The 16,453-nt window shown below is 40.6% G+C and overlaps 2 protein-coding genes across 2 annotated transcripts in view; both read right to left on the bottom strand.

Moving 5' to 3' along the window:
• Positions 1-16,453, bottom strand: part of CHST9 (carbohydrate sulfotransferase 9) — a 243,685-nt gene that overhangs the window by 27,637 nt on the left and 199,595 nt on the right. Inside the window, exon 4 of the mRNA XM_049697790.1 lies at positions 1,032-1,069. Within this exon, the coding sequence (XP_049553747.1) occupies positions 1,032-1,069 (38 nt within the window). The remainder of the gene's footprint in view (positions 1-1,031; positions 1,070-16,453) is intronic.
• The window catches only part of AQP4 (aquaporin 4), a 175,278-nt gene that overhangs the window by 68,011 nt on the left and 90,814 nt on the right, over positions 1-16,453 (bottom strand). Inside the window, exon 2 of the mRNA XM_033435261.2 lies at positions 1,032-1,069. The gene's annotated coding sequence lies outside the window, so the exon portion shown is untranslated. The remainder of the gene's footprint in view (positions 1-1,031; positions 1,070-16,453) is intronic.

Here is a 16,453-nt window from a genome sequence, read left to right as displayed (position 1 = left end):
TTTGCAATATAGTATATTAACCAAATGAATGAACCATTTTTTAAGCTCGATGAATTACAGGGCATCTGGCACAGATTAGGTAGAGCTAGAACTTACCTCGGTTGGAATGACAATGAGGACCAGAATTGGAATTTATTTTGAAGCCCATTAGGAGAAGATGTTGAAAAATGTACCCTTGACTGGTATACATGCAGACGCACCATTCTTCCCCTTGGCAAGGGTGAGTTATAATTTAGGCCAGAGGAGAACGACGACAACAAAAGACTTGGAGATTCTGGTCTATGAATGAAAGCTGTGCATATTTTGCCATAGGCCAGTGTCTGCATTCCCTGGGTCTAGTGACACAGGCAGCACTGGGAGAAACTGCAGCTCAGCTGGCCCGTGGGAAGAGGGTGGGATGGTGCAAGACAGGCACCATTTGGATGTGTGGCTACATGTCTCAAACCCCTTAAACCGTTGTACAGAATGACTCCATCTACTGGTAAATATAAAAAATTAATCAAAAAAGAATGGATAAGAAATAGTGAGGCAGGCAGGAAGACACTGGCTAAATGTGGGTAGAAATCAGAGACCAGAATGGAAAATCCACTTGTACGTTTCCACTGCTAAGGGTTCAGCTCTTAGCTTGTCTGGGAGGGAGTGACTGGGCGAATTAGAACTTGGGAAAATCACAGAGGAGAGTCACCTTAGTTAAGGGAGAAGCAGATAAAAGTATCTATTTGCAGCCATGATAGAATCAAAGAGAGATCATGATACGCTCCGAGGGATGCTTATGTCAGAACTGGCAGAGCCCACTTCTCACTGTTTCCCACCCTTGGGGAGGATGGTGAGGAGGGAAGGAATGAGGTGAGGGAGACAAGGAAAGTGTACGATCATTTACAGAGGATCGGTTTATCTGTTCTCAGAACCAATAACACGCGTATTGCTCATACCCAAGAACTAGCAATGTCCTCCCTTCTAAATATTTACAAATAATTATTAATCTTTAAAGCAAAATTCTACATTACAGTTTATGAGAAGTGAGGAAATACCTGGTTGGTGATATGGTCCTGGAGTTTTTCTCTGGTCACTGAAAGAGAGAGCAAAAAAGAAATTCAACATGAAAGTATGAAAAGGAATAAATTACTGTACTGGTCTCACTCTGTTCTCACTCAAAACTCCAAAAGAACTCTCCAAGCAAGAATGTGTATCACAATAGGGACATTTATAATCACTCCAATAATTGGGATGAAGAAAAAAGTCAAAACCGAAATAAACCACATTAGGCAAAGATAACAGAAAATGGAGTGGAAATCCGGGAAGGGTGATACCAGAGAATGTAGTAAACTTTGGCAGAGAAATGGTAAAGAGATGAAAGGACCAAAGAAAAATTTGAACCACAGCCAGCAAAGTCAAAGGTTTACAAACAATGACAACCTGTTCAAGCATAATATTAACACTGAACTCAATGAACCTTGAGGACCAGGCGAGGAGATTTAAAGTGGTGGATGGCAGAGGTGCTACTTTTCTCTGACCTATGAAGATGATAAAGACGTTCTTATGTTTTGGTACTGGCAGAGACTAAAGTACAAACCAACAGTCCTATGAATGGTATCTTGGTCAGGACAGAAACAAATCAGAGTAACATAACATATGAAAAGCAACACAGGGGTATAAATAATAAAAACTCTAAAATAATAAACCTCAGTCATTGCGAAAACAGCCTAAAAGTGATCAATGTCATGTGTCTTACATATAAGGAAAAAAGTCCTTAGGAATAATCAATAACCAACAAACCATCAGGAAAGAGAGGAAAGAAGACATTTTGTGGCCCTGCAGTTATTTCGTGCTTGTGAACATCTTGGTGTGATACGTACACTTTATTCAATGTGTCCTTTTAAAATTTTAATTAGGATGATTGTGTAGTGACATGCATTTATAAGAAATAATACAGACAGATCCCCTGTACCCTTTACACCGGTAACATCTGGAAGATCTATAGTACAATAATATCACAACCAGGATATCGACATTGACATAGTTGAGATACAGAACATTTCCATCCCCACAAGGGTCCCTCACGTTGCTCTTTTATAGTCACATCCATTGTCCTCCCGCCTCCACCCTCTTCTTAACTCCTGGCAACCACTAATCTGTTCTCCATTGCTATCATTTTGTCATTTCAAGAATGTAATGTAAATGGAATCATACATTTTATAACCTTTTGGGATAGGATTTTCTCACTCACCATAATTCTCTGGAGAGTCATCCAGGTTGCTATGTGCATTCCTGTGCGTTTCTACCTTTTTATGGCTGAGTAGTATTCCATGGTAAGGATATACCAAAGTTTGTTTAGTCATTCACCTGCTTAAGGACATCTGGCTAGTTTCTAGCTATTGTGAATAAGCTGTTACCAATATGTATGTACAGGTTTTTATGTGAACATAAGTCTTCATTTCTCTGGGATAAATACCCAGGAGTGCAATTGCTGGGTTGTATGGTAGTTGCATGTTTAGTCGTTTAAGAAACTGTCAAAACTGTTTTCAAAAAAGATTTGTAATGAATAAGTGATATTTACCAGTCAGTTGAGCAACTAATAATAAGTATATCTGGAAATTTTACTAAGTGTTCAGTACTAGGTTAAGTGTTACATGGGATGCAGTAGAAGAATAAGGAGTCCAGAGAATGGAATGGCTCTGTTGAGTGGGATCTTAAATCTAGTCACTGTCACGAAATACCAGGGGCCAATCTTGGAGTTTCTAGATAATAAGAACCAATTTTCTTCATTTTTTTTTTAATGGTACTGCCCAATCGGACTCTCTTGATACATTTTAATATTTAGATTTCCCTTGTCAGATAATATGCAGAGTGTTTAAAGAAGACTGTTTAATGGTTTGTGGGAAAAAAAACTTGCCTTTTGAATTAAATCACCAGTATGTCCAAGAAGAGGGGGAAGAACATTCAGGAAGGAGAGAGCCAGTGGGGCCAAAGCACAGAAAGGAAGCCAGCATGGCCGGAGGAAAGTAAGGGGAGGCCAGAGTGGTGTGAAATGAGGCAAGAAACATACAGCCATGGTCATGTAGACCGTTTGGGGGAGATTTATGATCTTCCCCAAAGTAGAGGGAAGTCAGTTATTAAGGGGGTGTAGCCCAGGATGTGAGTAGGGGCACTGGAATGCCTTGGTCAGACGTGCATTTTCAGAGGACCACTCAGGGCTGGTTGCTACCTGGGGAATAGGCTGGAGGTGACGTCAGGGGCAGCAGCAGCACAAAATCTTAGTTCTGTTTCCTTAGGAACCAAGGGAAATCTGAAGGAATTCAAGTGAAAAATAAGAGCCCAAACAATCAAATCATCATAACCTAATCACGCAGCAGCCCACTGGAGTCTAGAAAACGGAGTAGGTGACAACATGGCATCTAATTTACAGCTCTGTCATTTACCAGATGCTTGATTCAGGGCCAGCTACTCAACGTTCTGGTCCTGTTTGGCCATCTATAACAAAGAGTTAACAGTATTTACCCCTCTCCAGATTTGTGAACAGTATTTACCCCTCCCAAGATTTGTGAAGATTAAATAAGTATGAATTTTGCAGGCAAAGGGTGAGAGAAGGGCATTCCAGGGAGTTGGGACAGGAAGAGTAAAGTCTCAGAGGCAAGGAGAGGGTGTGTTTGGGTAAATTGTGAGACATTCTGAGCGGCTTATATAGTATACGCATACATAGCACAGCAGGTGGGAAGGAAGGGGTGTGGGAAGAAGGTGAGACACCAGCTTTGGGAAAGATGACTTGAGAGGTGGGGTGGAGGATGGATTGATGGGGAAGAAGAGGACCCAAGAGCAGCTACGAATCTGCTCCTCAGAAAAATGCCAACACACAGAAAAATGGGACAATGCAGGAGGCTAGGAGACCTCTGCAGCCATGCACAGATTTGCAAGAATCTGCAGTTTCAAGTCTATTTTGAACAGCAGGCCCCAACACATGAAATAAAAATTTCTCAGATTCCAGCTCCTCTGGACCATTTTTCGTCCCTCACAACTAGACTCATCAGCTGTTCAGGCATTTCCCTAACTTAATGAACTGAAAGTATGAGTTCAATGTCTAATATATTTATTCTAAAAAAATATGATCCCTTCAAGATGGCAGATACCACCTGAATGCTGGGTGTGCAAAGACACACACAGCAGGGCGCCCACCCTCAAGGTCAAGGTCAAGTGGGAGAGAGAGGTAAGTAGAGATAAGTGGCAACACTGCCTTTTAAGTGTTTTAACAGAGTTTTATGAATGACACCGTGTGAGAACACAAATGAAGAGCAACCGGTGTGGCTGATCTTGGGGAATAAATAGGTTTCCGGGAGAAATATTGCCAACAACCACTCTTATCCTCCCTTTTGGCTTATGCAGAAATATCTCACGAACAACCAAGGTCCACCCATTTTTTAAAAATGTTTATTTATTGATTTATTTGGCTGCTTTGGGTCTTAGTTGCAGCATGCGGGATCTTCTTTGTGGTATGTGGGATCTTTCATTGTGGCAGGCGGGCTCTTTGTTGTGGCACACGGGCTTCTCTAGTTGCGGCACATGGGCTTCACTCTAGTTGTGGTCTGTGGGCTCTAGAGCACGTGGGCTCAGTAGTTGCGGCATGCGGGATCTTAGTTCCCCGACCAGGGATCGAACCTGCATCCCCTGCATTGGAAGGTGGATTCTTAACCACTGGACCACCAGGGAAGTCCCAAGGACCACACTTCTTATTGATTTTTTATTGGCCTTTTACTCAATGGAGTTTAAGAATATCTTCTGGATATAGGCATGTTTGAACAAATTCTTAGAGAGAGGATGAATACAAGAGCTTAAAAAAAAAAGATGAGATAGGACCTATCCTTGGGATGTAGGAATCGGAATAATGAGCAGGTGGAACTTGAATCAGATCTTCAGAAATGGCTGGAATTTGGAAGGCATCATGAGAATGACAGCTCTGACTAGAGAAGAGGGTCTTGGGAGAAATACGGTTGCCCAGGGTGACCTGGAAACAAGTCAATTGCCTTATGTTTGCAACAGTAGACAATCTGCGGGCAATGATGGTTTCTTCAGCAGAGGTAGAATATGAAGGAAAATTAAACTGGTGAATACATTGGACAGAGTAGGGAGAGCAATTGGAGAATACATAGCGGGCTTTGGTGGGTGGGTAAACTAGGTGATGGATTGGGGCCTAGACCAGGGATGTCGAAACGGGAAGGAAGAGAGAGAGAGAGAGAGAGAGCGAGGAAAATCAAAGGAGTGCATGGAAGAAATGTTTGAGAGAAATTGGTAACAAATGGATAAGGGGAATAAAGATTGGAAAGAGTCATATCTGGCTTATTTAGTCACTTAATCAACAAATATCTGATCAGCTACCATATGTCACATGTGGATACTAAGCTCTGGGGATTCAACTGTGACCAACACAGGCCTGGTCCCTGGCTGCACCCAAAGAGCTTGCTGGCTTGGTTCCCTGCTTTTCTGACATTGTCTACTTCTGGACTATAGTCTACTTTTAGCCTTATCCATTCTGTAGCGATGCTCAAGCTGTTTTGAAAGTACCACATGTGAAGTCTTAAGACAAGGAAACGAAGGTGAGGTTACGAATCTCTTCCTCTTTCTTGGAGTGCAAATACGCCCATTGTATTTCTGTGTATTTCGTACGGTAACTGGATATTCTACAGCTGCCGGATTCTGGAATATCGCATCCCCCCTCCTCTCCATTAAAGGGTATTTTAGGAAGGAACATGACAATCTGGGGAAGAGGACCAACATGGTGATCTGTAACAGGGCAGACCAGGCAATTTGGTGAACTAGGGCCCTGTCTTTGTCTTGCAAAAGAGGACAGAACTGTAAACATTGCTTATGCAAAGGCTCAGGGACCAGGAATAGTCCAAGGGAGCCAAAGATGGGAGCAGGGGAGCGGTTTCAGAGCAGCCCATGGGCAGGAGGGACTCAGTGTCTTCAGAATCTATCTACAAGTTATGCCGTGGCTTTAGAGCCACTGCCTTGTTGCAGCCCATCAACAGCTCTCCCCTGGATGGTGACATCAGCCTTTTGCTGGTCCTTGCTTCCACAGTTGCTCTCCCTAAGCTCCTTACTACATCCTATTTGCCTTGCCCCATCTGCTTCTTGCCCATCTTTCCAACCTCGCCTTGATTTCCATTCCCTCTCCCTTTCCACCCTCCAATCACTTTGGTCTTATGTGAATTTCTGGTCCTTTTGACCTCTGGTTCTTTGTGCAAGCTGCTGTCTTTCTGATTTGACAGGGCTAGCTCTTTCAAATTTCCAGGTTTCAGTTTAATACTAAGACCGTAGGAGCTCTTCTCTGGTCACCCCATCTGCTCTTGTGATTCTTGATCTCAGCCCTTCGTTTATTTCTTTCCCAGCACCTACCACAACTTGCGATTGTTTTCTCGTTTGTATGTTCGCTTGCTTCTTTGCTCATTTCTTCTTCTATAGTGTGAGCTCCCTGAGGTCAGGGACCCTGCCTATCTTGTTTTTGTTTTTCTTTTAATTTTGTCTTTTTAAAATTTTGCTATTTTCTGATTTGAGACTACAGTACATAATCCTTAAAGTTTTCAAGTAGAAATTCTGGCAATAACATTTTATTAACAAGACAAGATCTCTTATGAGGAAACCACATTTAAAAATAGGACAAGAAAAAGTAATAACCATTTTTATGAGGTGGCTGATTTTAATATAAGTGTAAGAGCACTAAAGAAAAGGTTTAATTTTCTATATCTTATAGCAGTGGTTACTAACACTTAAAGAATGTGGGTCCCTTTAAAATATCAATAAAAATTAAAATATGACAATTGCTTATACTTTTGTTATTTATTAAAGATGTTTTATAAAGTGTCTGTAAATTCAACACTGTACAAAAAAGGAATCTGTACCTTTTTTAAAAATCTATTTTCTTCTTCTATGTTTTATTTATTTTTTTAAATTGATTTTTTTAACAACTTTATTGGAGTATAATTGCTTTACAATGTTGTGTTAGTTTCTGCTGTATAACAAAGTGAATCAGCTATACGTATATACGTATATCCCCATATCCCCTCCCTCTTGCGTCTCCCTCCCACCCTCCTTATCCCACCCCTCTAGGTGGTCACAAAGCACGGAGCTGATCTCCCCGTGTGATGCAGCTGCTTCCCACTAGCTATCTATTTTACATTTGGTAGTGTATATATGTCCATGCCACTCTCTCACTTCGTCCCAGCTTACCCTTCCCCCTCCCTGTGTCCTCAGGTCCATTCTTTATGTCTGCATCTTTATTCCTGTCCTGTGCCTAGGTTCTTCAGAACCACTTTTTTTTCTTTTTTTAAGATTCCATATATATGTGTTCGCATACACTATTTGTTTTTCTCTTTCTGACTTACTTCACTCTGTATGACATACTCTAGGCCCATCCACTTCACTACAAATAACTCAATTTCATTTCTTTTTATAGCTGAGTAATATTCCATCGTGTATATATGCCACATCTTCTTCAACCATTCATCTGTCGATGGGCACTTAGGTTGCTTCCATGTCCTGGCTATTGTAAATAGAGCTGCGATGAACACTGTGGTCCATGACGCTTTTTGAATTATGGTTTTCTCGGAGTTTATGCCCAATAGTGGGATTGCTGGGTCATATGGTAGTTCTATTTAATTGATTTTTGTTGGAGTATAGTTGATCCATCTTTTTTATTGTTGTATCCAGGGCCCAGTGCTGGCACACTCTACGTGTTCAGTACAAATTTACAGAATGACTGACAGTATTTTCGGTCGGGGGCAGCTTGTACCAGTTCCCATATTTTAAGGGCAGCTGCTTCTGGCTCCTGCTCCCTAGTGAAAGGAAAGGTTCAGTGGTTAAAACTCACTAGATGGATCACATGAAGGCCTGAAGTTGACTACTGATAAATTCTGACCCATACCAAATACTTTGTTTTGTGATGGTGGCCATTTTTGTATTAGTTCCCAATGGATTTTCAAGGATTTTAAAGTATCCTAGTAATAGTGATTATGTCTAATGTCCTTTTCCCCTCCTATTTTATACAACATCTGTAGTAGCCTAGTTCTGTATTACAAACATAATAAGTGTTCAAAATTGTGGAAATTGAAAGACTGAGAGTTAATTCTAGATAACTTACAAAACACCATTTTTATACTTTTCCTGAAGGTTAACAATATTTTAATTGTCCTTTTAGTTTGAATTTACCCAAATTTCCACCATTTTCTTTCACTAAACTGCTATTTACTAAAATAGGGCTTCTTAGCATAGTTACAGTGAAGATTCAAGCTTCTGTTTAATTGAATTATGGGGTTTGCAGAATTAGGGGCCTTGGGTGGTGCAGTATTGGGGTAGACTTGACCTGAGTGCCCCAGTTACAGGTAGGAACCCAACACGCAAACTTGGGCTGTGTCTTGGGATGATAAGATAGACACGTCGGATACAGTTTCCCTGGCAAAAGGTCACAGTGAGTCCAGGATTTGTGGTTTCTGTCCAAATAAGGAAGAGGTAGGTGATTTTAGGTGATGTAAGTGGCAGGGAACATAGCCATGTTTTAAAGGGACTTAGGGACCAGTTCATGAACAACTCAGGTAACAAGGTAGAAGCCATGTTGGGGACTGAAGGGTAAGGCAAGGGCTGATTTAGAAGGTAACAGGGTTGGATTCCAGTTCCTAAGGTCAGAAAGTCTGTTGAGGATCATGGGGAGTCGAGCCAGATGGACCACTTCTGTGAGATACAGCAACTTAAATATGAGAAAAATGGTCTCCTCCCTTGAGCTATTAAAACCCTAATAAATTAAAATATATAATTATATAATTATTTTGTGGCTCTGGTGGTTATGATTGCAGCTAATGATAATTTTTTCTCTTGCTCACGGATAGTCTCAGCCTGGTGGAGATGTAAATGTTCCCTGGATGAGACAAGAAAAAAGGAGGGAATCCCACTTAAGGAAAACCTAAGTCATTCCTCAATTTATTCAAATCATATTGGAGAAAGAGGAATGGAATTTAGGGGATAAATTGTAACTGCATAAGCCATTGCTAATAAAAGATTAAGAAGTATGTGGTTTAGCATCTTTTAATTATTTTTTCTAGCCTCTTGAATATACGATGTTTGAAATCTCTGGTTGGATCAACATTATTTTGCTCAGAGGTTTGTGGACTTTGCATACTGATTCTTTCCTGTTTCCAAGTACATTTGCTTTTAGGCTATTTTTATTCACTTTAAAGGAATTTTAATAACTTTCTGTTGACAGCATGGACAGCTGGTCTTGAGAATTAAAGAAGATTCACTTGCTGACTGAGGAAGGAAGTGACATCAATGAGCTTCTAAAGTCAGCCCAGAGGGGGAAATTGGCTTGTGAGAGAGTAGCCTTTCATGGCACTGTCTTTATCAAGTGATGCCTTGAGATGCAAATTGATGTATCAATCAAACCTATGGTGCCTACCTTCAACCAACTGAGTGCAAAGTGAAGGAACAATGCCCTGCAACACTAAGGAGGAAAAGGATGAGGGGGGTAGGAACCTAGGGACTAAGTGAATTATGGGAGCTCGTGATCCCCTCTTTGGGCTGATGCTTCACTCTCTGTCAAGCCTCAGTTTCTTTGTCTAGAAAATGAGTTTGATGTAAACTGTTGGTTGAAGTCAGTCCATTTCTGTGACAGATGGCTAATAAGACAATGTACTAATAAATATAGTGGAGACATGTTATCTCACGACTTTGTCTCAAAGAGTGCTCTCAATAGTTTTTTATCTCCCGCTGAGAGTGAGTTAGAAAGAGGGATCTTTAAGTGTCATTTGTAGCTACTACCTTGATTCCTTGATATTTCTAAAATTGGCGTTCATTGTTTATAACTCTACTGCAGAAAAAGTCAGGCACCAAATGTGGACTTTAAGTAATAATGACCATACTAATAGCAACTATCATTGTCGTAATAACGAATGACTTAATTCTTCACCACTGTCAGAGACTTTGCCTCTGGAGGTGCAGTATCCATTTTTCAAAGGTAACTGTGGTGCAAGTGGAGTGCGTGTGTATGTGTGGGTTGCATCATGTGAGTGTACGTGCATGTGTGTATACACACACACCTGGGCAAAAATGAGGCAGAAAAGTACCTGGATACATTTTATGGTTATGAGCTGAAAAATTAAAATTGCTGATTTTTAATTTCTTAGCTCATTTTACAAAGTGTTTGAGGGATGGCTCAATAACAGTTAAATAATCTGATTTTGAGTTAATCTAGAGTCAAAAGGGGTTTTATTCAGCTCGTTGATAGATGCAATAATGTTGACTTCTTTTCCTTGTCAATAAACATATTTGGGGATTCAATTACATTTTTAAAGTTTATGAGCTTACATATGTAACTTGAACCACTCAAAAGATATTGGTTAAGTAAAGAAAAGAGCGATGAGCTCTCAACAGCCACAGTCTTCATGTTAAAGGATTTTCAGATTATCCCCAAGCAAAACTCACTCATCTAATCCTACAGCAATATTTTAATGAGCATCTATTCTGGACCTTATGCTTGGTGTTCTGGAAGTACAGAAGTAAAGGAAGCAAGATGAGCACCCCCCAAAAATAACAACAGGAAGTCATGGAGCTGTAAGAGATTTACTAGTAAACTGCATAGGTAGTCAGATCAAAAGGTGTTTAAATCTTGATATAGTAGAAATGGTATTGGGTTCACTTTCAGACTTTTCTAGTCTTGGCGTTGCCACTATTAAGCTGTATGACATTTAGCAAATACTTTCACTCCTGTAGTCCTTGCTTTATCCTCGGTACATAATGACAATGTTGCAAATACAGATGGTCTCTAAGTTCGTTTATAGTTTAAGTTCTTTGGCCATGAAAAGCATCAGGGAGATTGAAAATTTCCATAGAAATGGCACAAATAAAAAAGAGGTCGTGTTTGGTGGGGGTTCCCGAGGATGCTTCATGGAAGAGATAGCATTTGATCTGGGTAGTTATATTAATAAAAATAGGTTGGAGAAAAGGTATTTCACCTGAAAGGAAAAGCATGAGCGAAAGCGCAGAACTAGGAAATGCATGGGGTGTGTACGAGGAGTAGTAAATAATTCTGCTTGACTTCAGTGAAGTCTGTATATTAGCGAGGTGTGTCATGGACCAGTATCTTGGAGAGTCCTAAATACTTTAGGAGAGATTTTGACATTTATTTGGTAAGGGAGCTCTAAAACATTTTTGAGCCAGGGAGTGATGGAAACTGTTTGAAGAAGATGAATCGAACAGTGCTATGGCTTGAGCGTGAGAGGTGCTGGTACGGAGATGGCATAATGTGGGTGAATGAGAGATACACTGTGTGAGTAGAATGGGACTTCAATCAGATGGGGGCTGGGGTGGCAGGGCAGGTGGTGGAAAGAAGGGAACTAAAGATGATCAAGATCTTGAGCGTGGTTGTTTGGGAGAAGACGCTCTTAATGCAAAGATGGAAACAAGGAAATAGGGCCAGTTTAAAGAAGTAAATTTGGCGAGTAATGATGGAGGTGGAATGATTAGCTCCTTTCAACATTTGTTAGGTTTAAAATACCAGAAAGACATCCTGGAGGAGGGCAGTAAGTGAGATCAGGAAAGAGGTCTATATCAGGCAACCTTCTGCAGAGAGATGCCCAGGGAAGCTACAGAATGCAAGACTCTTTTTAAAGTATATACAGAGAAATAATGACCAAATTAGAACTTTGGGAAACAGGTTTTTTTAATTTATGTTCAATGATGCCTCTTTAGGTAACGGAATGCAGATTTGACATCGTCTGTGGTGAACAAGAGATGCTGTCTCTAAGCTATTACAAGGATTTACTATCAGGAACTAGCAAGTTTTAAGTTTGGTTTCAGAGCTTAAGTTCTCTCTGGTCCTGGATTTGAGTCAAAGGCTTTGATTCTGACACCAGTTCCGTTGGTGTGTTTTTCCTTTAACACACTAAATAATTAACTGAATTCTTCACAGATACGGACTGGCTGTCCACAAATTTAACTCACTTCTGACACCTACCTGCCTTGAGATAGAGTCAGATCCTACAGGCTAAGGGTCAGTCCTAGATGCCTGCACACAATGCCCTGCCCCTCGACACACACGTGCACGTGCACACACACACACCACATTTGAGATGCCAGCTGCAAGTCCAGCTTGTCCCCTGGGCTTCTGACCTACTGGCTATAGATCAGAGGTCCTCATGACCCTTTCCTTGCGTTTGATTAATTTGCTAGAGTGGGGCTCACAACTCAAAGAAACATTTTACTTACTAGATCACCGGTTTGTTACAGAAGGATATAACTCAGGAACAGCCAGTGGAAGAGATGCATAGGGCGAGGTATGGGGGAGGCACGTAGAGCTTCCATGCCCTCTCTCGGGGTACCATTCTCCCTAAACCTCCACTCCTTCACCCAGCGGGAAGCTTTCTGAACCCCAACCCTTTGGGTTTTTCTGGAGGTTTCAGTACACAGGCATGGTTGATTTAATCATTGGTCATTGGTGACTGACGTCAATCTCCAGCCCCTCTCCCCTCCCTGGAGGTCAGGGGTGGGATTGAAAGTTCCAATCCTCTAATCACAGGGTTGGTTCTCTCGGCAACCAGCCTCCACCCTTAGGTGGGGTCCAAAAGTCACCTTATAAAGATAACAAAAGACACCTTTATCACGCTCATCATTTAGGAAATTCCAAGGGTTTTGGTAGCTCTGTGCCAGAAACTGGGACAAAGACCAAATATTATAGATCTATTTCTTATTGTAAATCACAATATCATCAAGGCAAATCGCAAGTTCTAGTAAAAGAAACTTAGGCCGATTTCCTTATTTATAAACTGAAGCTTATGAAAGTGTGGGACTTTCCTAAGGACACCAACCACACAGATTTTAGCAATGGTCACGAGTGGAGGCTAAGCGTTCAGAATGTCTGGGCTTGATTCTCAGCTTCTCTCCTTTCTGTCTGGGTGGCCTTGGGCAAATAACAACCTCTGTGAGTTTTCTCATCTGTAAAATAAGGATAACAATTATATTATAGGATCATTTTTGGTAATTCAACGAGTTAGCACAATACCTGGCATCTGTAATGACTCGTATGACAGGAGACTCCAGCTAAGGATAACAAAACCAGATTGTTTACAACCCAGATGGAAGCTGTTCTTCAATGTGGTTAAGAAGAGTAACAACAACTTTCAAGACAGCCAAGTATCCTATTCTGGAATAATCAGGGAGTGTGGGAGAAAACTAGGGATAATATGTATTTTCAGTGTGAAAAAAATGAAAAAGAAATTTAGTCCAATTTAAATGATTAACAAGTAGTCAAACATTTAAGAACTTTAGCTTAGCCAATTAATAAAAATGAAAATGCTTGGAATCCTATTTTCACCTTAAGGCATAAACGCACAGGCATATATCCAAGTCCTGCTCTGGGCTTCCAGTCCCCAGCCTGCCACACGGAGGCACAGGACAACGAAGCCTGCAGCTTCCCCTCCAGTGCCGGAGGGGTAGAGGGACCAGCTGACACAAAGGACTTCCCTCGAGAACTGGGGGAGTCAGTGCCTCTAGTGAACTAATTCTCATTCTCCTGTAACACATGCTTTGAGAAGAAGAATGTGTGCAATTTCCTGGTCTGGTCACCTTTTGCTGCTTTTTAGGGTGAACTACAATACGGCACCTGACAAAGACTCTCTCCTTGATCAGACTTTAGTCAGGTTCCTTTGACCTTGACTTTGACCCCTGTCCAGTCTTCTGCCAGCCTTGCCCAGTCTTAGCAAGGATCCTGCTAAGAGTAAGAGTCCCTACACACTTGAGCTGTGATCAAGTTCCTCATCCCCCACCTTTGCTGTGTAAGTCTTTGGTCAGCCTTTAGCAAGAATTCTGTTAGGTCAGTTTAGCAAGAATCCTCCTACCCTTTAAGGTCCCCTCTTAGTCATTTTCCATCCACTGACTCCACACTGCTCATTGGCTGTAAGTCCCCACTTGTCCTTGTATTTGAGCCCATCTCTCTCCTCTGTTACATACCCCTATTGTGACAGTCCGGAATAAAGTCTTCTTTACCATTTTAACGTGTTGGAAATTTTTTCTTTAACACACCTAACATTTTATCATTAAATTCATTTCTTTCTTTTATATCCATTATGCTGTGAAAAATGACTGAGTTTTATTAATTCTTTATTAAGTTTGCAGATCCCATGTACCCTCAACTTCTAATTATTCCTGGTGATGTCTTAAAGCCTTAGTATTCAATCAGGGAAACTGTAAATGACACAATCGCTCAGTTCCAGACCCTGGACTTCACAATGTCATTTACAGTAGGGTCCACAGTCTTATTAAAAGTAAGGTCCTCTGTCCCGCCCACCTTTGGAAGTAGCAGGAAATACTAGCTTATTTTTGAAAAATCACATTATTTTTGAAATGGATTCCCCTTTTCCTTTCAAATTCAAGCAAGATATTTTTAAAAAACACTGAATTGGGATAGCTGATTTTTTAAGGGTAATTTTTAGAGTATTAGAGACTACAGACAGTATATATGGATGTTTTTTCAATTACCTCATTTCCATACATGAACACTTACCCACTCAAGGCTAGAACTAGCTAAAAGGATTGCTAACGGGCTGTAATGGTTAGTCAATCTCCCAGCTCTTTGCACATGATGTAAACATACCTCCAGAGAGGTTGTTTGGATTGAGTAGGTTACAGTTCTGTGGAGAGAAGTGAAGGCTGTGCCTTTGTCAGTGGTCCCTCTGTATGATCAGTGGGTCACGCCATGGCATGGGGACAGCCTGTGGTTCAGGCGGCAGAGACCGAATGTAAACAGACAGCTCTTGGGAGCTCCATGTAACATCATTTTTCCCAGTATCAATGCACCAGACATTTTCCTGGACAATACCCACAGGAGAGGACAGACTGGTGATTTTTATGCTTTTATTTCATCTCCCTTACATTTTGGTATAGTTTTTGGCATTTGGGGGAATTTTGCCATGTTTGCTTATACATTTCAGAGGTTCTAAGTATATTCTAATCACTCCTCCCTGCCCAAGGTAGGGGGTGAGGGGTGAAGGGGAGTGGGGAGGGTGGTAGAGTAGCAAAGGGAGGTCTCATAAAATCAGTTCTGTGGTGGGAAAAGGTAGAGATAAAGATGAACATGATCTATGGTTGTATCATATCAAATTCTTCTTTACTCAGATACTTATTTATTTTACATCATTAAAATTAATTAGGAGGAAATCATTGAAGAGTCACTTGAATTATAATTGATTCCTAGCTTCTTACTTTTTGTAAAAAAAGATTTTTGGTTTTTAAAGCTCACCATTTTTTCACTTAGCAGGCAAATGTGTTGCTTATTCTGTTTCACAGTGGTGACAGAATCATTTTGTTTTGGTTTATTTTTCCCCTTCCATTTGGAAAATGTATATCTCTGATTAAATTTGATAGTCCCCATAAAAGTAATAATTTAAGTAAGTAACTTAAACTCATGAATCCCTAAACCATTTTATACACTAATTGTTATACAATTTTTTTATTTTAAAATCTCCCATTCTTATTTTTTTCCTTGAAAGAATAGAGAGCATAAACCTTTAGAGTTTTATGGTAAAGGCAAATAATACTAATTCTACTAGAGTGCTATACTGAGTGCTAACATTACTATAATTCTTCTTACATTTAAGCACACCCAAGTGGCATAAATAAGAATTTAAGATGCTGATTTATCTCTCTTACTGTTTTGTGCATTCCATCCTTCTCTGTTAACGAAGTTAAGGTCAATAATATTTTGGTAGTTTGAATCACCAATCACAATCTTATACAACTAGAAAATCCTTTCTCCTTGACTTTGATGAAATTCACTACTTATAGTAAATTTTTTTTTCTTCCATTAGAAAATATTTGCATAATAACATGATGCTGGTTCTTGGCTCCAATAGCTGGATTAGGATATGTTTCTTCTGTAACAACCCTGACTCTGGGAAGGGTCCATTTCATTATTTATCTTTATGGTTTATATTCCAAGAACAAAAAGCATCACAGAGGAATTATAAGCCTAACATCCAGCAGATTTATTGTTAGTAGTAATATTGGCATTATATTTGGAAACTTTTTAAAGTATATTGTAAGAAAAAGAATATAAGTAAGTATATTAATAGTATTAGGAACTCAAGTTTTCAGTGTAAGAAAAAAGAGAAGGGACAAAGGGAGAGGAATTCTAAATTTCAATGGAAAACATAAAGGAATCATTTAGGAAAAACTACCCTTTTTTTGCCGTGCGCGGGCCTCTCACTGTTGTGGCCTCTCCTGTTGCAGAGCACAGACTCCGGACTCGTAGGCTCAGCGGCCATGGCTCACGGGGCCAGCCGTTCCGTGGCATGTGTGATCTTCCCGGACCACGGCACGAACGTGTGTCCCCTGCATCGGCAGGCGGACTCTCAACCACTGCGCCACCAGGGAAGCCCCAAGAAAAGGTTACTTTTTCGCAGTAATGAACACACCCAATACC

This window comes from Orcinus orca, chromosome 15 (assembly GCF_937001465.1).
Source record: "Orcinus orca chromosome 15, mOrcOrc1.1, whole genome shotgun sequence".
NCBI lineage: Eukaryota > Metazoa > Chordata > Mammalia > Artiodactyla > Delphinidae > Orcinus > Orcinus orca.
This window is presented reverse-complemented; position numbering and strand designations above follow the sequence as displayed.